The sequence below is a fragment of the Rhamphochromis longiceps genome, linkage group LG15, assembly GCF_057381845.1.
Source record: "Rhamphochromis longiceps isolate RC_006_pf linkage group LG15, R_longiceps_female_GT1.1, whole genome shotgun sequence".
Lineage (NCBI taxonomy): Eukaryota > Metazoa > Chordata > Actinopteri > Cichliformes > Cichlidae > Rhamphochromis > Rhamphochromis longiceps.
Genome location: NC_140571.1, coordinates 13,647,198 through 13,673,747, shown reverse-complemented (window position 1 = coordinate 13,673,747; position 26,550 = coordinate 13,647,198). Strand labels below are relative to the sequence as shown.

General features: G+C 40.6%; 1 protein-coding gene across 2 annotated transcripts in view; it reads right to left on the bottom strand.

Moving 5' to 3' along the window:
- The window catches only part of eva1aa (eva-1 homolog A, regulator of programmed cell death a), a 77,091-nt gene that overhangs the window by 19,504 nt on the left and 31,037 nt on the right, over nucleotides 1–26,550 (bottom strand). Inside the window, exon 5 of one of the 2 annotated variants that reach the window (XM_085381263.1) lies at nucleotides 22,473–22,616. In XM_085381263.1, coding sequence (XP_085237389.1) covers nucleotides 22,473–22,616 — 144 coding nt within the window. Of the gene's footprint in view, nucleotides 1–8,672; nucleotides 9,225–22,472; nucleotides 22,617–26,550 lie in introns of those variants that run through there. The other variant, XM_085381264.1, reaches the window with a different exon arrangement.

Here is a 26,550-nt window from a genome sequence, read left to right as displayed (position 1 = left end):
AGTTTAGATTTAAAAGGATTCTTAGGCAGTAGAAGACCACCCACGAGCTCACCAGCCCTGACCTTTATAGGGCAACTGTCATATTAACAGTGCCAGAGCAGAAATCTTGTGATCAAAACACAGAACGTGGCCGTCTATAAGAATTTTAAAGAGGCTCTGTCATTTTTTAATGCATTTTTATGTTTCTCTCAATGTATTTTTTTACTGTTGTATCTACATAATAGAACATTATTTCATTCATTTATCAACACATCCTAGTGCTTTTCTGTCTCCACCGCTTTACCAAATTGATCACCGGCTTCTTTACAGTCAATCAACTTCTTGACACTTCTGAATTGGTACTTCACTCTATTTTAACCCTCTCAGGCTCAAATTAAACTTTTTGTTGCTAATGCACAACCAAGTCCTGCAGTGGTACTTCTGAGTAAAAAAACTCATAAAATATGTATGTGGGGTAATCAGGTTGTTAGTTTTTAACTGTTGCAAATCGGCAACGCCTGCCTTGAGAGGGTTAATGTGTCAAGGACTATGACAACAGAGACCTGATGAGTGTTTCCCTCTATTAGCCCAGCTACGAAAATCTTGGATTATATAAAGGAGCATCCCACAGTCTGTCTGGTTTGGGGAAGGCTATAACTAGACCTACGGAGCCCTGAATCCAGTGCATCCACTGTGGCCTTGCCAAACACAACTTGGAGGTCTGGCTTGGCCTTAGCTGACGGACGTCTTTATGTGCGTCAATTAAAAACAAACACAGTAGGAGAGCGGAGCATCCAGCTTTTCAGTGCGGGCCTAAGGGTGGAAAATCCCCATCAGACAGGGTTAGACAGAGAAAAACCAGTGAAAAAGGGAAAGACATGCAACAAAAAGGGAAGGGTACTTTGAGCTGATGTACAAGATGTCCATTTGATACATTTTCACTTTCCCAGTTTTGCTGCCATAGAGGGTGAAGAAGAACAGAGTGGGGATTATCTCGGCTAATCCACACAGCTCTGTTACTGTTATAAGAGCCAAGATCCAAACACTGGCCAGATTAAGAAAACAGCCATTTTAGCCACAGCATATACCTGAATGACAGCTCAAAATGTGCATTTCTTTTCTGCACAGAGTGCTCAGTGTACTGATATCTGAAGAACATTCTCACTTTTTAATGAAAACAAGCGTGAAAAGAGTAGAATAATGCATTACCACAATATATCAGCCACTGAGCATGCTCAATACGATTCAGTGACAGAAGTCAGAGGTTCCCACACATTTTTAGCGATGCTATTATATCACACTTGGATCACATGCAACCACATGGGCCAGTTTGTACCAACATAAATGACTAGGTGTATGGCAGCCAATCATAATCCCTCCAATAGCACACGCGCGCACACACACACACACACACCTCAAGAGTAGCAGAACCTAATCGGGCACTGGTGTCATGTTGCAGACAGGAAACAGATGGGCTGCTGGGAAAAGAGGAGAAAAAAAGCATGCCAAAGAAGGCCAGAAAGAGAATGCCTCCCTCCCTCTTTTTCTCTCACCATCCCTCCTTCCATCATCCCTTCATCCTCAGCTGGAAGGGAAAGGAAGAGTGAGGCCATGGTGGTGTTTGGAGCGTAGATCAGCGGGTTCTGGCTCAAGATCAGAGTGCTGGAGTTCTGTGGCAGATTTTTAAATAACAGCGCAGCATGGTTCTACTGTACTGGGCTAGGCTGAGCCTCAGAGCCTGTAGGCTATTTAAGAAAGACTTTGGGATACGTCCCAAATAGTGAAAATATATTTTAAGCCTACAAGCAATAATATTGCTGTCAAGTGTTGCATCTAAAATCAACCCCATTATCCTTTATTTATTCATATGAAAGTGTGATTGAGATTAAAATCTATTCTTGAAGAGGCACCAGAAGTTAAATAAATGGTAAAGAAAATGAATTTGAAATGGCAATCAAAGGTGTAAGTTAATACTACATCTCACAGAGCACTGGATGAAGGTATCAACACCACTCTCACCTTTAGATGGTCATCACTTACCTGAAACAAGGAACCCTAGGTTAGGCGAAAGACTGGATTTCACCAGTCTGGCTTATTTGGTACAGTCAAAAACACCACTGAGGCTCAGTAATTAACTTTAATTTCTTTTTCTTTTCTTTTTACAAACAACAGAAATGCACCTTTTTCTTCCCAAGGACGAACCAACTGTAACCAGTATTGTAGCTCCATGTTTTTAAATTGCTGGTGTAATTATGCCTATTTTAGGAGTGGGCAGGAGAGGCTGTAAAAACTATACTTTCTTTTCTTGAAATAATACTGAAAGCTAGTGCAACAGAAATGCTGCCACAGATCTGGACACAAGCAACAATGGCTACCATGTGGATTTTATTAACACTATACTCAGCCCAGCTTTGTGTTGCTGATGCATTCATTCTGATTAAAGTTATCAGTATTATGTTAATAGACAAAAATGATGACGACACAAACTACAAAAATACAAAGCAAAAACCTGAACTACCCTGTGATTCAGACGTATTTATTATACTGCTCTGTAAACAGTAGACAGAAAAGAAGTTGGACGTCTGGAGAATAACGACACCTGAATTCCTTGAGACGTATTCTGTTAAGATTATTTCCTTCAGCATATCCTTATACTGTGTGTGACAGCAGCTGATAAGAGATAACCTTTGACCCTGAAAACAACAATTAAAGGTCAATATTGTTTACAGCAGAGCCACCCTCCACACAGGACAAGTGATAAGTGGACTGACCCCGGCTGTTTGAGGCATCGCATTTCTACTTGAGCTCTGTGTCCTGCAGATTGTTTCAGATAATTATCACAGCAATTCTCTCATGCCAGAACTAGGACAGCTCATATGATGTCCGTGCTATTTGAAAAGATTTTTCAATGCAATCTCTGAGCAGATTTGTGGCATAAATAGTGTCCTGATGTCAGGTTGAGAACATCATGCTAAACTCAAAGGTTATAGACTTCAATGCAAGGCCAGAAAAAATGTTTGCTTTTTAATACGTACTAATGCAATATGATTGTATAAACAGTCCTCACACGGGATGACCGAATTTAAAAAAAATTATAAAATGCACTATAACTCCAACATTATTATATTTTTTGTTACTTGTTAAATATTTCCAACAAATCTTACAGTTCATCCAGAAATACCATAAAAAAATTAGCCCCAAAGTTCAGGCGTTATCTTAAATTACAAGCACACATTTATGTAGCAGCAGATGTTCTCCAGTCTAAGAAAACCTAAAACACATCTGTAGATAGTCATTCAATGCTTCATTTGAAAACCCTGGGCTGTAAAATCTCAAGACATCATTAAGCATGTCTGCTAATTTCTAAAACCTGAACTACAACAGCGATAAAACTACCAAGGCAACACAATCCACAACACATGTTTACTGTATATTGAAACCTATCACATGTGTCCTGAGTTAAAACACATGTTTAGATAAAACAAACTTCATCTTAAATTCTCTTCACTGAGATGCTGGGTCTTCATTAAATCTGTTCCCTGTAATCCTGCTGCATATTTTAACCTTGATTGGAGGTCTCAGTAGATTTCTGAGGAGCGTTTGGGCTTTTTGAAAGTCTGCTGACATCTAATAAGGACTTAACCAGGCACAAAACATAAAAGAACATATAAGAAAACAAAATAAAAGTTAAAACATATAAGAGTTAGATCATAAGAAGTACTGTAACTTTGCAAAACCTTACAGAGCACACACCACACGCTCAAACTACATTTTTGATTAACTGTTTAAAAAGCATTTGTGATAGTGCCTTTTATTTGGCCCATCTTCAAGCAGTTATTTTTTTCTTTTCTTTTTACTTCTCTTCTTCTTCTTCTTCTTCTTTTTTTTTTTTACAGTGTTACCACTAAACTTTCTAAAATACATTTCCCTGCATCGCTTTGCTCATGCAGCACATGCTTCTGGGCTCAAAGTGATCCTCAAGTCTCAGAACAAATTGAGTTTAATGGGGATGAGGCGGGGTGAGGTGGGGTGAGGCAGGGTGAGCTGGGGATGGGGGGGGGGGTAGACGAAGAAAGAGCTATCATTGGCAGATATTGGCTGACCCACGTCTTGTATACACGTAAAACACTGACATGAGTAGACAAAGCTAACAGTACAATGCTCTTCATTTCTCCAGTCTACTATGAACGTGGCCAACATATTTAGGGACACATTCTCGCTGTGAAGTGCAGTGTCCTTGATCTTTACCAGATTCCCCTCTAGAGTATATTAATTTGGGTAAGCGTGACCTGCTAAAGGTCAACTAAAAGGCAAAAAGCTCTGCTGAATTAATTCTTTCAAGAGGTTCTCTGCCATGACATTGTTAAGAGTTACTTTAGTTAGATCAGCAAGTGTGACACTTTCTACACCAATTAGTATGAACGGGTAAACTTAAATATCTAAATGAACTAACAAAAGAGTGTTTAAACAATATAAAAGTGAATGGGAATAGAATAAATGCTCATCTTACTTTGTTTCTCTTGCACCGTGACCAGTGCATCACTCTCATTGCTGCATGTTCACACGGCAATAGACTACAAGTGCATGTGTCTTGGTGTGTTTCAGATCTTCAAGTGTTAACTTCTGTGCGCCCAAGTGCACCGGGCTAGGGCGCTTTTTTTCCTTTTCTCACCTTGTTGACCTTTTAATTCTGCCACGATCCCGAGGACTTACCCTCACAATCTCAGTGGGAAATAAATTACTCTCAAAAGCTATGAGCTCCTCAAATCCCTTTATCCTGGACCAGTCCAGGCAATAACCTGGACATCAGAGGAGTGATAAAACACTATTCCCCCAGGAGAAGACTAAAGAAGTCTGCTACAACTGCCACTGATTTCATAGTACAAAGAACTGGCCCGAGACAAAAGAAAAGATTCTTGTACCTTTTGGAAGCAGAACTATCAAACCTTTAACATGATTATTAGTTTGTAAAGTCAGCTTGTTATCAGTGAAACTGTAGTATATAAAATTTGAGAGTGGGGGTCCCCGGTATTTAGATTTGAAGTATGGGTTAAGTCATGGCAGATGCTCTGGACTCTGGAGATAATAAAAAATAGAAAATAAAAGTGAGAAGCAGCTTGAGCTAAGGCTACACAGTTAACGTGATGATGATATATAGACCAAGATGCTGGTGGGGAAGTATTGGGTGGGGATGTGGGGGGCAGAAGAACCCCAGCCTGGCCTGCAAGCAGCTGCACGTTGGTGCTGAAGAATGTCAGGAACTTTTTTTGTTTTGGGGTTGAGTGGGGCATCTGCTTTGGCAATCAGAGGACCTCCTCACCCCCCTTCAAATGTCTTTCACTTTTTTTTCAAGCCTCATCCTGGAAGGAAAGAGGGAAGGAAGGAAGGTCAGTAGGAAGGAAGGGGGGGAAAAAATGAAAACATCTCTCTAGGAGAGCTGAAGCCATTAGGAATGCATGCTGAGTTTCAAAAACAGAGAACAGGGAGAAAGGGATAAAAATCAAATCAAGTGTAAAAAAAAGAAGATGAGGTTGGAAAGGGCTTTGCTATTTTGTGAAAAGAAGGACCAGGCCAAAGCATAATACTGTGCCAGGTTCCATTCAGACTAGACAAAGTAAATATAACCACTTGATGAAAAAGAGACAAGGGGGGTGAACGGATGGTGGAAAGAGTGCTCCAGGCAGCTCAGTATGAAGCTGTATATATGAAACTATGAAGATGAAGAGAAGGCTTTATGTATGCACTGTTTTTACAACTGAGCCGCCAGCCTTATCTGATGGCTGGACACAGATTTAAAAAGATTATCACGGCATTGTCAAACGTGAAGTCACATCTGTGGGCGCAAAAGACACACAAAGAAAAGCAGAGGGAAAGAGACAGAGAAGCCCATTCATTTTCTTCTCCATTAATCATGTCTACTGTCATCTTGAGCTTTCCTTCTTTCTATGCAGGACTTCCAAAGTAATAATTTGGAATAATAAACAAAATCGGGTTAGCATTGAGCTAATCAAGTAGACCTGCTGCCGTTCCTGTGCCTTAGCCTCTGGCCTGCCCTCTCTTCTCGTAACCCAAACCACACACTAATTCATAAATTACAAACAAAGAGTCCCTTGTGGTTTGGGAGGGACCAGGACGGCACTGCAAACTGGCGCTACGGGGGAACAGCAACGCGTCAATTTGAGGGAAACTTGACTGGCAGGGAGAGGTGTGGACACAGCACACACTCACAGGCTAACACATTTAAAGTAGCTCAAACATGGAGGAATGAGCGCAAATTGCTGCATACACGTGGTCACAACAGACAGTAAAACACACACAAATACATATACACAAACACACAGAGACACACACACCGACAATTTGGAAGCCAGCTAAACAGTCTGGTCATTTTGGCATCCAGGAACTGACTGCACCATTGTGTGCTCTTAGCAGCTCGCTGGTTTTCTCAGGCCTGTTTCCGAAGGGTGACGTGTGCGTTCGGGTGTTGTGCACGCACTGCTGGGAGTTAAACCCACATTTGTGTTGAAAGCAGGCTTCTGTAAAAACACACGGGTTGAAGTGCAGGAAGACTTGCTTAAATTGTACCAGTGGTTTAAACATTAAACATGTTTTCTAGTTTATCATTAAAGAAATGTAAGAAAAATGTGACAAGACTGAAAATTCTGGTCCAGCTTTGCTTTCAGGTTCCTATTGTCACACGGTGTGTCTTTATTTTCCATGCTAAGGAAACTAATGAGAAGTTTGCCATCTGCTGTTTTGCCTTTTAGCCCCCTTTTTAAAAGTTTTGTTGGTTAATGTTCTTCAAGATGATTGAAAATGAAGGTAAAGGAGTATCTTTTGTGGCTAGCTCTTTCCGGCCATGCGGTAAACTATGATGTGAAATGGTTGCTGACTAAGTGTCATTAGATGACATAGGAGTGAGTGTTGGATTACAGTAGTTGGAGTCTTTATAATAGTGCTGGAGACTGCTGAGTCATTATCATACTTATCAAACCATTCAGTGACCCTGGTTCCCTATAGAGAAATTATTAGCAATTTCCATCAGGTTGGAAATATTTTATCACTGGATAAAATAGATCACTTAAAAAATCTTTTGCAGTGACCATAAGAGAGCCAACCAGCCCTCTCACTATACTGGTTCATGTTTTTCTATTAGTTAAACCGACTTACGGGAGAAATACACAAAAGATTACTGATAAAATGACTTATTTTCTACACGATCAGCAGAAAATTATGCTGTTAATAGGTTTACAAATGTTAAAGCTTGGTCCCTTTATCTTAATTTGATCTGAACACATCATCTAGTCATAACCTCAAGGCAAGCCCTGTTTGCTAGGCATTCCCCATTAGTCGATGAGCAATTGCTGGAGATCACTTTGCTTGCTAGTACATTAAGATGGCATAGTTTGTATGAAAGAAGCTGACTTGCCAGCAAACACTCACCAGCTACTTGCAACTGCTGGTGAAACTCTAAAATGTGAGACGCAACAGAAACAGAAATAGAACAGAAACGCAGAGGGTTTATTTTTAAAGTAAATGTTGTGTGAACACTTATTGGCTTCAGCTTTAAAGCTTGTGAGTAGATGGCAAGAGTTTACATACAAATTAGTGACTTCAGTGCAAACTATGTGTGACTGTGGCAATCTGCCACAGCAAAAGGAAGCTTTTGATGCAACATACTTTTCTTGACTGGTTTCACCCAACAATAGACCAAAATCTGCAGCAGCCACCCGGCAACCATTTGGGGATACATCATTTTCCTAGCAACCTGAGTTTGCCTGGTTGTTGCCAACCAGTCTCTAACCAAACTTATCAATTAATACATAAAAATGATCTTTCAAATGGAAAATAACTGTTAGCTACATGCATGAGAAAGAAAGTGATCTTATAGAGTTTTGGAGTTAAGGTGGCCTATGTTTGGGGAGTTCATGCCACTACCCACTCTGAGTCAGCAGTAACCTTTTGGCATGTGTAACAACAAGTCAGTACTTTCTTTACAGTATTATGCATCCTGTGCTTAATTACAGTGGAGTCTAACTGCTAACAGATCCTGTTCATTGACGAAAACACTGACCGTCCATAGAAACCCACACACAAAAGGAAAACCTGAAAACAGAGTTTCAGTCCCTCTATTAAAGGTACCAGTACAGACTGAGACACACGTATTTTATAACTAAGTGATCTTATGATGTTTATCTAAGCTTATGTCTACAAATCTAATCTAGCTAACTTGTTTCTTCACATTTCACAGCCATCTTAAGACAGACTGCTGTCTTAAGTTCCAAATGCTTGGCACTCAGTCTCACACTATTGTATCCCTTCATACATTCTCAAATCCTTAACTGCAAGAGCTAAAACAGCAATAACATTCCTCTGCAAAAGGCAAAAGCAAAATAAGCAGACACAAAAGGACATAAAACATTTGAAGTTCAGAATGTAAAACTTTAACACAGATGAGGATTTGGAAGCCACAGGGAGTCCAAGGGATATGCAACACATGATATGCTGTGGATGTGAAACATAACCACTATTTACTTTGGTTTAGAGTTCAGTACAGTACACTTTAAAACTCTTTAACTATTACAAATTGCATCTCAGATCACATGCTTGTTTCCAAGTCTGAGGCAAAAGTGACCAGAGTACAGCGAAGAGATTTAAAAGCGTGTTCAGACAGGAGACCAGGTGACACTTACACACACATCGCTGAACGGAAAATCCTTTGCGGGTCCAAGCGGCAGCTTTCTCTTTGAGCGTATGTCTCTGTCAAACACTCCCCCCCCCCTAATCCGCCTCCTCTCTGTCCCGGCAAAAGAACTAGAACTGGCTTTGCCGTAAAAACAAGCGCTCACGTGAATAGTCCGCTGTGGGTCTAAACAGAATGAGAGAGCATGGCCCAAAAAAGGCAAAGAAAGGAAGGAGGGAGGAAAAAAAATAGCCCCTTTAAGAAGGTATGCTTCTTTTGGGTGACTCCCCCTTTTTAAGCCAAATGGAGTATGAAGAGAGTTTCCTCGTCTTTTCTTCTTCTCATCCGGAAAGACTAAGGCTCTGCTAATGCCTGGGTTCTTTTTGGTTTAGCCTTCCTTCCTACACTCAGTGAGAAAGAAAGTTAAACCTGGCTTTAGACAACTGGAATGTGACAGCAGGAGAGAGCAAGAGAGAGAATGAGGTGGTGAGGGAGGGAGAGAGAGAGTGTGTGCCTCAGAGAGGGAAGGAGAGAAAGACAAGGGACATGTGTAGTGTCCACCTACACAGCCCACTGCTGTGTGAGCGAGCAGTCAGAGAAGAGGTACAAAGGGGAGGGAAGGAGCAGGCAGGAGAGGAGGAGGGCTGTCTGAGAACGAGAGAAAGTAAGAGAAGCAATGAAAAGTTCGAGTGAGGCTCCGGGGAATGAGCTGAAAATTTCATTCAACTTAGGCTGGAAAACTGGGAATGCGGTGTGCCAGAGATGGAACATGCGGCTCCAGGCTGCATGTAAACAGACATGCACGGCTGCAGGGCTGGGCAGTAAGATCATACGTTCCATTAGACAAGATAGATTTGTCAGCGGTTTGTCCATACTGATCATTTGTGTAACATGAAAGCATTTTTTCCCATTATTTTGGTTTCCTGACAGGAAGTTGTACCAACTAAGCAGCTTGTTGCTGAGATTTGGAAAGCAGATCACTGTGCTCATTCATAACCTCTCAGGAGAAACATTAGAAGATTCATGATCTTTAGAAAAAAGATCCTTTTGACAGAAACCAATATAATGAGTGTGTTTAAGAAAAACTTCTCTTTAAACTTAACTGATAATAATATCTCTAAATCCTTGGGTGCATCTTTGAACTCTAAGAACTGTGGGGCATGCATTTGCTTCTTAAGAAATCTAATGTCCTTCTTGAAGGACATTCAAAGCTCGTCATTGCATGTTGGCTTGTTTTTGTTCTGTTCTCTGTCAAGTCAAGATGACCCTACACTGCTTCAGTAACGTTGAGATGCAGGCTCTGGGGAGGCCAATCCATGACTGATAGCGATCCATTGTGTGTTTTTCTATTCAGGCTAACACTATGCCAAGTTTTTGGCTAAAAGCTCTTTGGGAATTACCGTGTTGACAAAAAATGAGGGGAAAAGCAACCAATGTCCAAGGGCAACTTTGAAAGACCTTGACAGCCTGGCTCTTTGGAAGGAAAATATAAAGAAATGATGGGTGACTGAGGACTTTTGGATGTAGTTTTACATAGTACTGGACAAAAACTTGACAAGATATGATAATCATATTCTCAAAATACTAGCAAACCAAAAAATATGAAAGTAAATATGCATTAACTAGAAAATACATTTGAATTTTAATTTGTTTCTTGTAAACATTTGAATTTACACTTTATTTCCAGCTTAAGATATCCTGGGAATTACTCTCTTTGAATCCCCCCACCCAAGACTGCCCCCTCCGTTTACAAATATTCTGCCTTCTCTCTCTTCTTCTCTGTCTTTGTCCACCACAGAAAGAAAACTGAAACCAGCCACAGACTGGAAAGCATTAGCCTGCTCCCCCCCCAACACATCTGATTCAACCCTCCTCACACAAATGAAAACAAGAAGTATGGATCTCACAGAAAAAGCAGAGAGTCGTTTTTGCCATGGGCACACAATGACACGAAAACAGTAGTGTGCACCATTTAACGAATGTGTGAAGCCGACAAAGTTGGCAGCAAATTCTCGTCCGGAGCTTTGCTTATTTTGCAGTTTCCAGCCCAACAAAGAAGCAGTTGCTCATTTGTGAACACCAAGCAAAAAGACCACAGGAAGGGGGCAGACGTTTGTGTTAGTGTGTACAGTTTTGTATATTTTATCTGAATTTGTCCTTACATCCATGCAAATGTGTGACTGTATGAATGTTAACTTCACTGCATGCTTCGATTTTCCTTCATTTGTAAAGGAGGTAAACAGCCCGCAGCTAAATGCAAAACATTCCTTCACTCTGGAAAGAGCTTCATATGTTTGGGGGCTGGAACAGTTACAGGGACATAAGTGGCAGCGGAGCGACAGACCCCAAAATGCTCATCAGAAAAACCCCTTATAACTAAATCGAATAGTCACGACTTTTATGTGACCAATTTGTATGAAACTGGTATAAAAATCTGGTTTAGGATAAACTTGTAATGTAAAAGTCTGAACAATGAAGCTAAATGGGCAAAACATCATATAGAGAAAAGGATTACCATTAATCATTACTAGAATCTAGTAATAAAACAGTCAATATACAGTCTTACATACCTCTGAGGTAATGCTTTGTTTCACATGAAGAATCTTTCTGAAGTAGTGACTATGTGTATGTTTCCCTCTGATTCTGGGCCTAATCAATGCCCTACAAACTACATCACAGAAACAATGCACAGTATTATCACCGTTTGGGTTTATCTTGTGTTTGGGTTAACAGATCATTACGCATATACAGACATGTGCAAACAGAGCTGTTGAATGCCTCAGAGGTTACAAAAGAGTTAACCTGACCCGGTGAGCGCTAACTGTAAGGTCTATCAAGTCACCTGTGCTATCTCTGTCTGTATCTTGCTTCTTCCCCGCCATGTTTACTAAGCAGTCTGTAGTGGGATCAAAGCGTCTGGCTGGCTCACAGTCCAGCTTCCGCTTTGCTACTTTTTTTTTCTCCTTCTGTTTTAATTTAAGGGGCTTTTTTGGTACCAGCCATAGTGAATAGCTTTGGATAGAAAACACTGCAGCACTGAGGGGAAAAACATAATGGCTGAGCTCTGACAATGCTCTTAATTTGCCTCGGTCATGGATGTTGGTCTCAGATACAAAGTTTTGCGTCATAAAGGATTCTTTTTCTTTTTACAGTTTTAAGCGACACAGTGAAAGAACAAAGGCGTTTTCGCTCTTTTTCACTTCTGACTGTAACCGGGCAAATTTGTGGGTTAGTGAAGTTTAGCTTTGCTTAAGTGCATTTCGCCTGGCAGACTGGGTGCTTTCTTAATATCTAGTTTAAGACACTTTATAAGTGCCACATCAGTTGCTGTAATGACTCCTGTTTATTCATGGTTTTCTTTAATAATCTTGCTTTTTAATTAAAAAAAAGGCTGTTTCTCTCTGTTTTAGTTTTTTCTTTTTATCTTGCATCGGATAAATTAAAGGCTCTAGAGTTTAAGTAGCAATTGACTTTTCCTTTAAACACATTCTGATTATGTGGCATGCAGCTTCGGTAATATGACATATTCTGGGCAGAAAAACAATGTTTACAGCTGAAGCTTGTGGCAGTTCAGTTGATTGTTTTTGAATACTTTGAATATAGCGTAAACCAAGCATTCCCAAAGTCAAAATTCATATTTCTTCTACGGATTGTATACAAAAGATGGTTGCTGCCAACACTTGAAACCTTGAATTAAGCATTGTGGTCATGTTCTTTTTTTAAACTGAATGTGTTTGTGCTTGACAGGCTCAAAAGGTACTTCTCAATCACAAGTCGGACTCGCCCTAAAGAATACACCCGCTTCATTGTTGATTTGACTTTAAATAAGACCGTCATTTACAGAGTGCACATTAGAAAGATTTAAAAATAGCAAAAAAAAACAAAACCATAGACCATACAAAGGTCTATGGGGTTTGTTTCCTCACAGACTCTTGTAGAGTTGGGTTTCAGGGTTTTGTTTTTTTTGAAGGCCCTTGTACTTTGGCTTCAGTTTTCAGACCTCCATGAGATGTCCATCTTTTAGAAGTTACAATTTTTTCACAAAGAGACACTCTGTAACCTCTTATGGTAATAAAAGGTAGATGTACATAACATGGGTCTAGTGCCTTAAACCTGCATTCTAGCCACTAGGGGTTCTAGAAAAGTCTATAGGACAACAGCACTTCTGGCTTGACCATTAAACACTTTAATGGCTCAGTCACTCATTTTGGTGAAATTTTGGTTATTCTAAGTTTCTGAAAGGTGGGTTATCCAGTGCATGCTCATTAGTTGACATTAGCCAATAAGCATGCAATGTCATAGTCAGAGCCACCTCTTGCTTGTCACATCTTATTTGAAATGGTGGCTCATGGTGGCGACTGCCAAAAACAGAGGCCTTGAGGCTTTGAAAAGCAATGAGGGTGGCAGAAATGTGGGAATATGACAAAGGAAAGAGGGAAAAGACACTGACAGTGCCAGACATACAGTGGGGCAAAAAAGTATTTAGTCAGCCACCGATTGTGCAAGTTCCCCCACCTAAAATGATGACAGAGGTCAGTAATTTGCACCAGAGGTACACTTCAACTGTGAGAGACAGAATGTGAAAAAAAAATCCATGAATTCACATGGTAGGATTTGTAAAGAATTTATTCGTAAATCAGGGTGGAAAATAAGTATTTGGTCACCTCAAACAAGGAAAATCTCTGGCTCTCACAGACCTGTAACGTCTTCTGTAAGAAGCTTTTCTGTCCCCCACTCGTTACCTGTATGAATGGCACCTGTTTGAACTCATCATCTGTATAAAAGACACCTGTCCACAGCCTCAAACAGTCAGACTCCAAACTCCGTCATGGCCAAGACCAAAGAGCTTTCGAAGGACACCAGGAAAAGTATTGTAGACCTGCACCAGACTGGGAAGAGTGAATCTACAATAGGCAAGCAGCTTGGTGTGAAAAAATCAACTGTGGGAGCAATCATCAGAAAATGGAAGACATACAAGACCACTGATAGTCTCCCTCGATCTGGGGCTCCACGCAAGATCTCATCCCGTGGGGTCAAAATGATCATGAGAACGGTGAGCAAAGATCCCAGAACCACACGGGGGGACCTGGTGAATGACCTGCAGAGAGCTGGGACCAAAGTAACAAAGGTCACCATCAGTAACACACTACAACGGCAGGGAATCAAATCCCGCAGTGCCAGACGTGTTCCGCTGCTGAAGCCAGTGCATGTCCAGGCCCGTCTGAAGTTTGCCAGAGAGCACATGGATGATACAGCAGAGGATTGGGAGAATGTCATGTGGTCAGATGAAACCAAAGTAGAACTTTTTGGTATAAACTCAACTCGTCGTGTTTGGAGGAAGAAGAATACTGAGTTGCATCCCAAGAACACCATACCTACTGTGAAGCATGGGGGTGGAAACATCATGCTATGGGGCTGTTTTTCTGCCAAGGGGACAGGACGACTGATCCGTGTTAAGGACAGAATGAATGGGGCCATGTATCGTGAGATTTTGAGCCAAAACCTCCTTCCATCAGTGAGAACTTTGAAGATGAAACGAGGCTGGGTCCTCCAACATGACAATGATCCAAAACACACCGCCCGGGCAACAAAGGAGTGGCTCCGTAAGAAGCATTTGAAAGTCCTGGAGTGGCCTAGCCAGTCTCCAGACCTCAACCCCATAGAAAATCTGTGGCGGGAGTTGAAAGTCCGTGTTGCTCGGCGACAGCCCCAAAACATCACTGCTCTCGAGAAGATCTGCATGGAGGAATGGGCCAAAATACCAGCTACTGTGTGTGCAAACCTGGTAAAGACCTATAGTAAACGTTTGACCTCTGTTATTGCCAACAAAGGTTATGTTACAAAGTATTGAGTTGTATTTTTGTTATTGACCAAATACTTATTTTCCACCCTGATTTACGAATAAATTCTTTACAAATCCTACCATGTGGATTCATGGATTTTTTTTTCACATTCTGTCTCTCACAGTTGAAGTGTACCTCTGGTGCAAATTACTGACCTCTGTCATCATTTTAGGTGGGGGAACTTGCACAATTGGTGGCTGACTAAATACTTTTTTGCCCCACTGTACCCAGTGAAAGTGCTTGATTGTTTTCTTTGAGTTGTTGAAACATCTGTGACTGGTGAGAGGGAACGAAACCAAAGGCAAAAGGGGGAAAGAAAAGTCATAGAAACTATGAGAACTTTAACAGAAAATGTAACACCTTTTCTTCATGTGTGCTCAGATGTGTGTGTCGATGTTTATTTATCACGGATTGGCCTCCCCAGAGAGCTGTGGGACCATCTTGACGGAAAACGGTACAAAAGGCAGCCAACATCCAAACAAGAGCTTTGAATGTCCTTCCAAAAGTCTGGAGTCCTGAAGACTACTTGAAGACATTAGAAGAAAGTCTGCCTAAGAGAGGTTGTTCTGTGTTGAAGAATAAAGATGGTCGTGCCAAACTGACTTTCAAGCTTGTCCGAAATGAAAAAAATTCTGGTTTTGCCCCACTTACCGTCTTTTCATGTATGTTTGCACTGCTAGTTTCCATTTCCTAGCAAAATATAAAGATATGAACAATGGCTCAAGACTTTTGCACAGTACTGTATACCTGGTAAATCACATACATCGTTCAATGCTTGTGCACTCTAGAGCGACAGCAGACACCAGATGCTGTGAGTCAGAAAGACATGGTGTAAGCCAGACATCAGCTGACTGAACATGTTGGCAAAACATGAAACCCGCAAGCTCTAGTGTCAGCAGACTACAAGAAACTCCTCACATGTTCTTCATCCTCTTCCAAAGAATACTTTTTACATTAGTCTGTGACTTCACAAGCTACTGTAGATTAGTGGTGTGTTGAAGGGACAAAAAAGGTCAGCAAAGATGATGTTATACTAGTCAAAACCAATGCCATATATGGCTATTGGCTAAACCCACAACAACTACTATTAAGGCAACACACCCACACCGGTCAGGCCAGGTCACGTGCTTTGTGTTTTCTCGCTGCAGTGTTCATGAGTGTGCCAATTGTGGCAGTTATCACGGGGTTTCTGCAGAGTCAGGCTTGTGTTACAAGGCTGGGGAGCATTTAGAGCTGCCTCTACGGCCTTTGTGCTCACTTCTCCGCTCACTAAACTCAGACGCAATACAGATCACATTTTCCAGGTTTACTGGTTGTATTACCCTCATAAAATACTCAATGTGTGGGGTTAGTTATAAGGTGTAAAATGGCATAATCGTGCAATAAGAGCCAGAGTCGTCTGACGTTACCTAGGAGGTATTTAAGGGTAAAGTTAGGTCGTGGATAAGTTGTTGATGCCATACTTGGTACATTTGCATTAGGCCAGCTGTAGCAGAGCACACCTCTGCTGGAAGTGCATTCAGGTGAATACATAGTCAAGGAATTCTTTGTTTCCTTAAGCCATGAATATACAGTGTGGACACACTATGGAACCTACTTAAGTGGAATAATAAAATATTTGTACAACTCCAGCTTACAGGAAATTTGCTTTCATTTTTGCATCCTGAAAGCTCCTTTGTTCAAACTAATAATGAAGTCACAAGCTGATGCTGAGTCATTCATAATAAAACCAAACAGGATGAAAGAAAATTAAATAACGGTGATGGTTATTTCCAGAAAATGTATAAATAAGTCCTTAAGAGCAAAACCTAGCAACTTGTGCCTTCATACTCAGACGAGCCAACAGTAAATATATTTATTTGAAGATAAATAATCTTTTGATCATCGCATTCACCATGATCACATTTTACAAATGACTTTTTCTTTTTTTAAGATGCCTTAAAAACACCTGAATTAAAAAACTAGCAAGACTGTTATTGATGCTAAAGATTAAGAATTTAGGTGAATACTCAGATACTAAGCAATATTAAAAATTTCTATCAGATTAGATAGTCATTTAAAACAGTATTGATAGCAACAGCGCCATATTCGCCATATGCCCCTTCCCTCACTAGCAGCTGAAATGACTGACATTCACAGCACTGAATAACAATTTATGAGGAATTGAAATATTACATTTCACAGTTATCATTAATCTTAATTTGGATAGTACACATGCTACCATTAGCCATTTAGCTATTAGCAATTTCTCAACAGCCACATTAGCTGCTGTTATCACTGTGGCCAATAATAAAATTACAGTGTTAATGTTGGAGCTAGGCAGCAAACTGTCATGATCCTGGGTCTTTTGACCCAGCGTTTTAAGTTTGAGTTTATTTTGTTCATTAGGTTATCTAAGTTCATTTGGTTATTAGACTCCTTGTGTTTTCTTCCCCTGTATTTAAGTTTCCCCTCAACCTTCGTGTTTCATGCTGCGTGTCATTTGTTATCAAGTTTGTATTATTATGTCTAAGTGTTTCTAGTTATTATTTTCCCCTCGTGTTTCCAACCATGTTAAATCTCCCCTGCTCTTCATGCGTTTCATGTCTGTGTCTTACGTTGTCAAGTTCGGGTTGTCATGTCTATGTCTCATTATGTTTCCTGTTTTATTGTGAAGAGGTCTGGTGTTCTGTGTTCATCATGTTCAGTTTTACTCTCCCACTGTGACGTCATTATGTTCATGTGTGCCAGCTGTTTCCTCATGTGTCTCCACTTCCCCTAATCACCTCCTGTGTATTTAAGTCCTCTGTTTTCAGTGTGTGATTGTCAGGTCGTCTGTTGTTCACGCCATGTTCTCCATGCCATGTTTCTAGGTTTCATGTCCAGGTTTTTCCATGTTGTTTGTTTAGTTCTCCCAGTTTAGGTTAATGTTAGTTTTATTTCTGTTTGCCTTGCCCTTTATTTGTACCTTTTCTGCCAGCCTCATTAAACGGCTCGCTTTTTGTTGATACTCAAGTTTTGATCCAAGTTCCTTGGTGTCTGCATTTTGGGTCCACTCTTCACTATACATACAGTCTGCTCTCGCCAGACTGTGACACAAACATGATCAGTCCTGCTCGTCTGAAATGTTAATAGACATGATTAGTTTAACAAGATAATGCAATTATATTCATCTTAAAAGTTTTATGTTTGTTTTAAAGCCCCAGATAGAAAAGAAAAGCCTACAATAACTAAATAGAAATAGTGGTAGCTCATATTACCAGCTCCATTTGATCAACAATGGAAATGTAGTCCCAAGTGATTAGAGGCACAGCACGATCTCAGAGAGCCTTAAAACACTGATGTCTTTTTTGCACTTTCTAAGAGAGTCTTATATATACCTTACAATTATGTTACTTTATTTTGTAAGACAACTTAAAAACAAAAAAAATAAAAATACTTCTAAGTTTCACGTTTTTTCCCCCTTGTATTTTCCTGGGTAACTGTACTGAGTTTGAAATTCTAGTGTCTTGATAACCCTAGTATGCATGTCAGGTTACACATGCTGAATAAAGGTGAATACCATACTTTGGTATATTTTGGGACATATGACCACCAGTCATACAGCTCTAGGATACGCTCTAAGGGGGAATGATGGGGCCCAGCAGCAACTACTGGCTGCCCAGCTGGACTGCAGCTCTATGCATGAGAGCCTAAATAAACATCAACCTCAGTCTCTTTGCTGACAGGACATGAATGTGTGTGGGGCAGCCAGAGGAGTTTGTGGCTACCAGCGGTCGCATGTGTTCCTCAAGTATCTATGTCCATGTGTATTTGTACGTATGTGCGCGTGAGTGTTCGTGTCCACATAACCAACTTGGAGAATTCAAACCCTCAAGTTTCTGAATTACATCTTTATCTTCCTCTCTTTCCCCCAGTTACATCTAAATCAGCCCCCGCTGAGCTATGTCTGGCAGCCACGGCCTCCACTGCCCGTCCTTTGTCCGTTAAAAATACCATCGGTGCACTCCAGTGACCACACCTCCATATATCTCTGTATTTCCGCATCACACTAAAGTTCAAATACTACAAGAAAAAAGATTAAGAAACAAATGTTGAAAACATAATCACTGGTTTCTTTTATTCTGTGGCTGTTCATAAAGTTAGACTGCAAAATAATTGTACAAGTGAACTACAAAATCACTATGGAGTGTACATGTTTTTGGCACATGTAACTGGCGTGATAGACAGCACGGCGGCTTATTTTTGACTGTGAGGGGCACTATGAAACCACATATACTCGACTTTTATTACTCGACTTTTTATTCCACTGCTAAAGAGGAAACGATTTGTGTTTTTAGCACCATTTACATGTCTGTGCACCTTTGTATGAGCAACATTATGCAAAAAACTACCCATCGGAATTTCATAAAACTCGGTGAAGAGGTGGGGCATGAGCAAACAAAGACTTCTGAAATGACTTATTGTCTTTTAAAATCGCATGATAGGACACCAGGCTTGGTGCAGGATCCACGCTGAGTGAAGTATTTACAAAGTCTACATTAGAAAACAAATAGAAAATAATGTTTATCTGAGCATCTACATTTTGACCAGCTCTAAGAAAATGACACTAAGCCATGAACTGAGATAAACTTAGCTCATTAGCTCTACTTCATTGCTTCACTTCCATGTTTGGTCCAAAGGCCAGAGAAGTGGTGGAAGTTCTTTATATCAAGAACACATAAACTATATTAATGCACTCATTATACTTTCCTTAGGATTTTTGAGGGATCCTATGTCCATTATGTGGTTTCAACCTCAGGGTTAGAACAGGGCATTTTCACAGAGCTCCCAGTGCAGGAAGACCAGACCAGCTAAATGCCATAATCGATCAATTTCCTACTCAGCAATTAGACCTGGTCCTCAAGCTTTCCATAACCTTTTATCCCCCTAAAGCCTGAGCTACATGGTTCAAAAGAGGCTGTGTGGCCTGATCAGCATGACCCATTATAACACACCTTTGAGATCTGAAGCTTTAATAACTCTCAGGCAAGGAGAATAACTGTGCACTGGGTAGGAACTGGGAGACCCTTGACACTTGAAAGAGAAAGATTCATCCAGATACGATCGGATTAGCATGGGGGATCCATAAATCATGTTTTTGCAATAATTCAAAGACAACACCGTGTTTGATGGTATAAAGACATGCACATACAGAAACAGGATGCCTTCAGGCTGTCTGGAAAAAGAGAGTTATTGGCAAGATGGAACAATTATGTTGCAGAGCTACAGGACAGGCATATTGAGCTCTTCTAACTATACATTGCCAAAATATTTCCACCTACTCTGTATTAAATATACATATAGATAACTGTTGAGTGAGGCAGTTTTTCATTCCAACATCAAACATCTTGACAAAGTAACTAATGAGTCATAAAGGAAGATTGTTCAAAGCAGTCGCAGCGGAACTTTGCTTTCTGCAGAAAGCAGACTCATTCATCAATCTTCAGGAGGAGAGAGGCAAATACTTTCAAGCTTAGCCTATGAATAATTTGGAATACAGGAAGCATTCTTACACATATATTTTAAACATCATCTCCTTAAAATATTCAAATGTTAAATGAACTGCACTCAGTTGGACTCCTGGAGAGAAAATAAAGCTTAGGGATGATGTAAATGATGCTTGACGTAGTGGCTGTGCAGAGTGTGTATGTGTGATCTACTGGTAGACTGATGGCAGGTTCCAGGCCATTTGCTGCTGTTTAATTCCTAAAGAGTAGATCACCCCTGGGGTTGTATGATGAAGAAGCTGGAGCTTGGACCCTGATGGAATTATAAATCAGAGGCAAGCTGAGGGCGATAACGAAGGGTGGATGACTGTGTGTGTCTGTGTGCGAGGGAGAGAGAGAGTAGACACGAGTACAGAGGTGTCATGACTTTTCTTTTTTTTTCTTTTTTATCTGAATTTTGACTGAAACTGAGAATTCTGACTTTTTCCCCTCAGACGTCTAACAATCTATTTCTGACTAATCTGTAGCTCCTAGGGTAGTGGTTGTAAATGGTGCTTGACAGTGGCGTGTGTGTGTGTGTGTGTGTGTGTGTGTGTGTGTGTGTGTGTGTGTGTGTGTGTGTGTGTGTGTGTGTGTGTGTGTGTGTGAGAGAGAGAGAGAGAGATCTACTGATAGACTGATGGCAGGTTCCAGGTCATTTGCTGCTGTGTTATTCAGAAGGCATTCCAGAGGGCACCCCTGGGGTTGTATAGAAATTCTGACTTTTTGTTTCTAAAAACTGTGAAAAAATCCGCATTTTCCAAAAAATGTCATAATTCTGGGATTTCTTTTTAAAGTCATGACCAAAAACATCTATTCCGTGGCCCTAATCCTTGTCTTACTTTTAGAATGGTTCAAAAGCATGAAAATAGCAGTTTATAGTCCATTAAAGGTTCTCAACACAGGGCATAGAGAATCACAAACCTGAATACTCAAAGTTAAACATCTAACACATTGTAGATTTTAAAACATAAGTGCAAAAAGTAAATTCTGAACTATAATAAACCTAAGATCAATAAAATATTTGCTAATAACAGGTATTTATTTGAAAAGGCATTAAAGGTGCGATTTCTTTCCGGTGATCATGTGCTCTCAGTCAGTTTGTAAGTCAGTGCCAGTTGGAACAAAGCACACCACCACACTCACACATGCACATAAATACCACCAATCATGAGCGGACAGACAGCCTTCATCCCCTACTCTGACAAAAATGGGGTCAGTTCTGCACACATTCAACCACCAACGAAAAAAGGATCCCCCAAAATTATCACTCTGAGAGAGCCTGAAGAAACCAGTGACTTCATGTCTACTGCAGTTATACTGATTTACTCACGTTCAACCCTCTCAACTCCCACCGCAGCCCAGAAGACCTCCCTCTCCCGCTTCCCCATCCCCCTCTGTGTGTGTTAGCATCTTACATCCGTCCTCTATCTCATTTGTCTCTGAGGCCCTACAGACACTCACACATTTACCAGCCAAACTCAGCACCAGAGCTGTAAGGATAATACACTGTGCTATCAGTGACAGATAAGAGAGGTCAGACACAGATTCATTCCAAACGATTCCATAAACACAGTTGAACAGTCTCCGTATTCTTGTCTGCAATGACTAGCTCACAGTTGACGGTTCTTGGAGATTCAGCATGGAGGATCTCCAAAACCAGACTATAAACAAGCTGTAAACTCTCATGACAACATCAAGATACAGATTATCCCCTGAAGCAAGAAATGACAAGAACTGTATAGCAGAAAGGCAGCAGAAAATTACTTACACCACACACAAAAAAATCTCAAAATCTATAAAATAAATTCAGAATTCAGATTGAAATGCCAAGGCAAACAACAGAACGAATGTTACTTTGGGTGTTTGGGCAAATGGATTTTATGGATTTAAGAGATTCCCGGGCATGGTGCTGATTGATCCGTTCCTGTCTGTGTATGTATACTTTTGTGCATGTCTAAAGCATGTGGTTAATTAATTACAGTCTTGACATGTCCAGATTAGCTCTTGGGAGGGGAACTGATAAAGGAAGAAGATCATTAATCTCATCCTTCCGCACAGACATAAGGTCTAAACACAATATCCAGTGCTTAATGTAGTTTTCTTCACTAAAGATCTGAGGTGGAAAATACATGTAGAAGCATTTAAATCCTCGAATAGTTTCCTCATTTCAGTAAAAAACTATTTCCGAAATTATTTTATTGTTTCAGTTTCCTTTCAAAGTAAAAATTATAAGCCTAACAAATTATCCCCCTGTTACCCATATTTATTCACCATAACCACGATCATCGCAGATGATAATCATATTTCTGCAACTACAGCAGAACCCCTTTTAGTGTCCCTCATCCTGAAACTGGGGTCCAACATGATGGGCAGGAGTGCAGCTGATAAATTAGCAAACATCACCCCCTGGTGGCAGGCAAAAACTAAACCATGAGTATTGGTTTCTTGGGGACTCACCACAGGTGTAGATGACGCTGAGGTACTTCCTGGTGCCAGCGTAACACGGATCTCCAAACTCTCTCGTGGAAGCTCGGATGAGACAGGTTTTCTTTCCCTGGCAGCGGTTGGTCAAAACCTGCAGAGCCACGGACGACTGGCACTCTGGAATAAAAACAGAGATGGGGAAACATATGTAATACTCTGTTGTAAAACCCACATCTCAGTAATGTCTATTCCACTGGATCATCAACTATAGTCTACAGAAAAATTCCACTAGCATTGTAAAATGTGGATTTCTGTTAAAAATACAGGCAAACGCATTTTTAAAAAAATGAAGATTTCTGTTAACATATTTTCTATATAAATGGACTGAAAGTCCAAACTACTTCCCCAATAACTATTATCGATTTACATTTCTTATGCTCTGTGTTCTTAGATGGCGTGACACTTACAAAGACACACATACACACACATCTCAGATCCCATGATGGAGTTTGTGTCCACATCAGACCCACATAGAGAACCTTCCGCAGGCCTTACATTGTCTAAAGGATATCTGATCCAATACATGTGGGTGTGTGAGTGTTTGTGTATGGAGACCAGTCAAAGTAATGGATACGCCTCTCATACATCATCGCTAAGCACCAGCCAACTCCTCTCCTCGTTTTTTGGCTTTGATTTCATTCCTTTATTCCATAATTGTAACACAGCTGCAGAAGATGACATGGCACTTCTAAGCCAATAATCTGCAAATGAGTTAAGCAGCAAAGGAAATATAAAAGTACTCAAAGGTGCAGTCCCAGTGGAATTCCCATTCTACATATCTCCACATGACTCCAGTGACACTAAGGATAAAGGTGTGAGAAGCACTAATCAACTCCTGTTGTGGTCTTGTGGGAATGTGGAGGGCCCTTGGTTCCACATGGATGCTTCCCGGGCCCCCCACGGGCCATCTAACCCCTAAAAACAACACAAGGAAATGAGCCTTTGAAAATGGACACTCGGCTGTCTTGGTGGCCCACGCAGAAGGAGAAGTGCAGAAAAAAGCTATCGAGGGCATGCTGGCTAAGACTTGGTTCAAGTGTCAGCAAGCCTCAACAAATTATGGCTAAAGGTTAAATGTCATAGCCTGGAAGTGTTTGAGGGTAATCTAGCGGTCATGCATAATATCAAAATTGGGAATTCCTTGGATGGCCTGTAACCGTGCAGGCCTGTCTTATAAGCAGGAGACTTATTTTACAGTTTATGTTATATAACTAAATTGCGGGGAAATCTGTTCCATAAATCTTGTGTGGTTACAGGTCACAGCATATGCAAAGCATTAAGCTTCTCAATGAAGTAAGCCTGAATCACTGTTGGTTCAACTGGACACAGATCAAACGGGTACACCCCCAGCTGGAGCTGACATAGTGGAATTCCCAACCAGGATGTAGTGAGGTGAAAGCCTGTGGGAACCAGTGAGAGTAACTGGATATGAAGGACCATAACTCAAAGGTGGAATAATTCCTGCTGTCACTTAAAACATGTGGAGTAATGTAAAAAAAAAAAAAAGTTCATTTGAATTCTGCCATCAGTCTTAAACTTATGGGAAAAACTTGGTTTCTAATTTGTTTATAATTTTTTTTAAATTATGAAAATGGCAACTCAACTTTGTTTTGATTTAGTAAATTACTAATTTTCTTACCTTACCGTTAAATTTGCAGTGCCAGACTTTACATGTTGAGCTGCATCCTGAGGACAGGACAGAAGTAGGACTATGGTACAAGTCATTAAGTACATTTGACGTGCAGGTACATCTAAGTAAAACCGCACAACAGATGAAAAAAGTTGCACGGTCACACGAGCCTTGATTTCTACTGCAGCATTCAGAGGAAGCGTCAGAATGTGCTTAATCTGTGCGTCAGAATTCACCCTGGCTCGTATCTAAGGTTCAGCCAGCTGATGGTGGCATAATGGTGTGAGGGATATTTTCTTGGCACATTTTGGACACCCTAGTACTAGTTGAGCATCATTTCAATGCCACACCCTTCCTGAATATTGTTGCTGACGATATCCATCCCTTTTATGACCGCACAGTAACCATCTTAATATGGCTGGTTCCAGCAGAATAACTCACCATGTCTCAAAGCTTAGATCATCTCAAACTGATTTCTTGAACATGTACTCAGTTGGCCTCCTCAATCCCCACTTCTCAATCAAAAAGGGATATGGTGAAATGAGAGATTTGCATCATAGAACAAATCTGCAGCAACTGTGTGATGCTATCATGTTAATATGGAACAGAATCTCAGAGGAATCTATGCCGAAATAACACAGGTCTGAAAGCAAAAGGGGGTTCAACCCAGTATTACCATGGTGTACATAATAAAGTGGTGAGGAGGCGTTTAATGTGAAAGTTTATTATCCATATTAGCAGTTTATTATCTGTTTATGTAAGACAAACTGATAAGCAGTCTGTGTCTATGACAGAGATCAATGTTGTAACTATTGGCTTTTATTTCCTTTATTAATCACATTATATTTTTCTACAATATGTACATTTGTACTAGTTAATTTTATGATCACTGTTTATAGCAATATATAAATATATTACCGCCGTTACATAATTACATAATTTCCTTAGGGCTTAATAAAGTATTCTGATTCTGATTCAGTTCAATAACCTCCTGCTCTGACGAATGTGCCTCAATTTTCTCTGCCGCTCTTTTTTCCTGTCCGGAGGGCCTGACAAGCCAAGTCCACTGACAGACAGACCCCCATTAGCCGCACCTTAGATTCGCTGACTGGGTGATTAGCTGAGCACAGAGCTCACAGAAAATGGGGTGGGACTTAGAGGTTCAGGAGCTGATAGAGAGGATGGAGACACACATGTATTCTTTGTTCACCAGCTCAGCCACACACAGAATTTCTATGTAGTTTAAAAGAACACTCCCAAGGGCCTGACCTCCTCTGGCTCTCATTAGTGGTCTTAACACAGAGAGACAAGCATACAACAGTTCCCCTCTCTCTCACACACACACACACACACACATACACACGGCATGAATAACCCCTGTTACCTCTAACCTTTACCCTCTCCAATTTTCCAAGCTTGGGCCACCACCCCTCTATCCTCCACACACCCAACAAGGACAGGACTATAGCTCAGAAGAGTAGGCCCATAGTCAAGAGAAGCAGCATATGAGGAAAGGGAGGAGCTTCCTGGATACACACACACATGCACACAGATTCACATGCATACACAAACAAACACACACTTACTCTCAATGATGACTAATTACAGCAGGAAACATAAACTGAGGTCACACACAGAAAAGCACCTACAAGTACTTTTCTTAAAAGGAATTACACAGTTCGAAAAGTTACTGAGCTGATTTCCTAATACAATGAAAGGGCGATTCTGGGTGGAGAAACCACCTAAAGCTGTGTGATGTGGCATTTCATGTCATTCAATTGTTTTAAAAGAAAAAAAGATAATAATTTATCCAGTAGAAAGCCACATCTTGAGTTTCACTCATCACAGAGCACATGTATTAAGCCTGATGTCCTGTAAGGTTAGTGCATTTTCACTGTCATACATTCTGAGGTTGGTGTACAGCAACTGTGTGTTTTCAAATAAACGCAACACACCTCAGAGCACATACATATCCAAACACACAAATGAACACACACGTGCAAAGAGTACAGCAACCTTTCCTAGTAAATTGTCACTACAACCACCATAACAGTCCAAGTTTTCCACCCACGCACACCTTTCCTGGAATTTCAAGACAATGGATGGAAAACACTCGACTCCTCTTTCGTTCTGACTCATCGGCAATACGTATCATTTAATAGGGAGGTTTAACTCATTGTTGTGGGATTTAAACTCTTTGTGTAATAGAAGAGCGACTTTCAGATATGGTGATAAGGTGAAAGGATCTGCACACGCCAAATGCTTTCAGTAGATGTCAATGATACATTGACAGACAACCTTTTACCCAAGGTAACACCACACGCATTTACCCCAAAATGTTCTTTCACTTCTCTGGAAACATATTTTACAGCCAGACATAAACAATACTTTTCAAAAGTCTTGAGCCACCCCTCATATCAT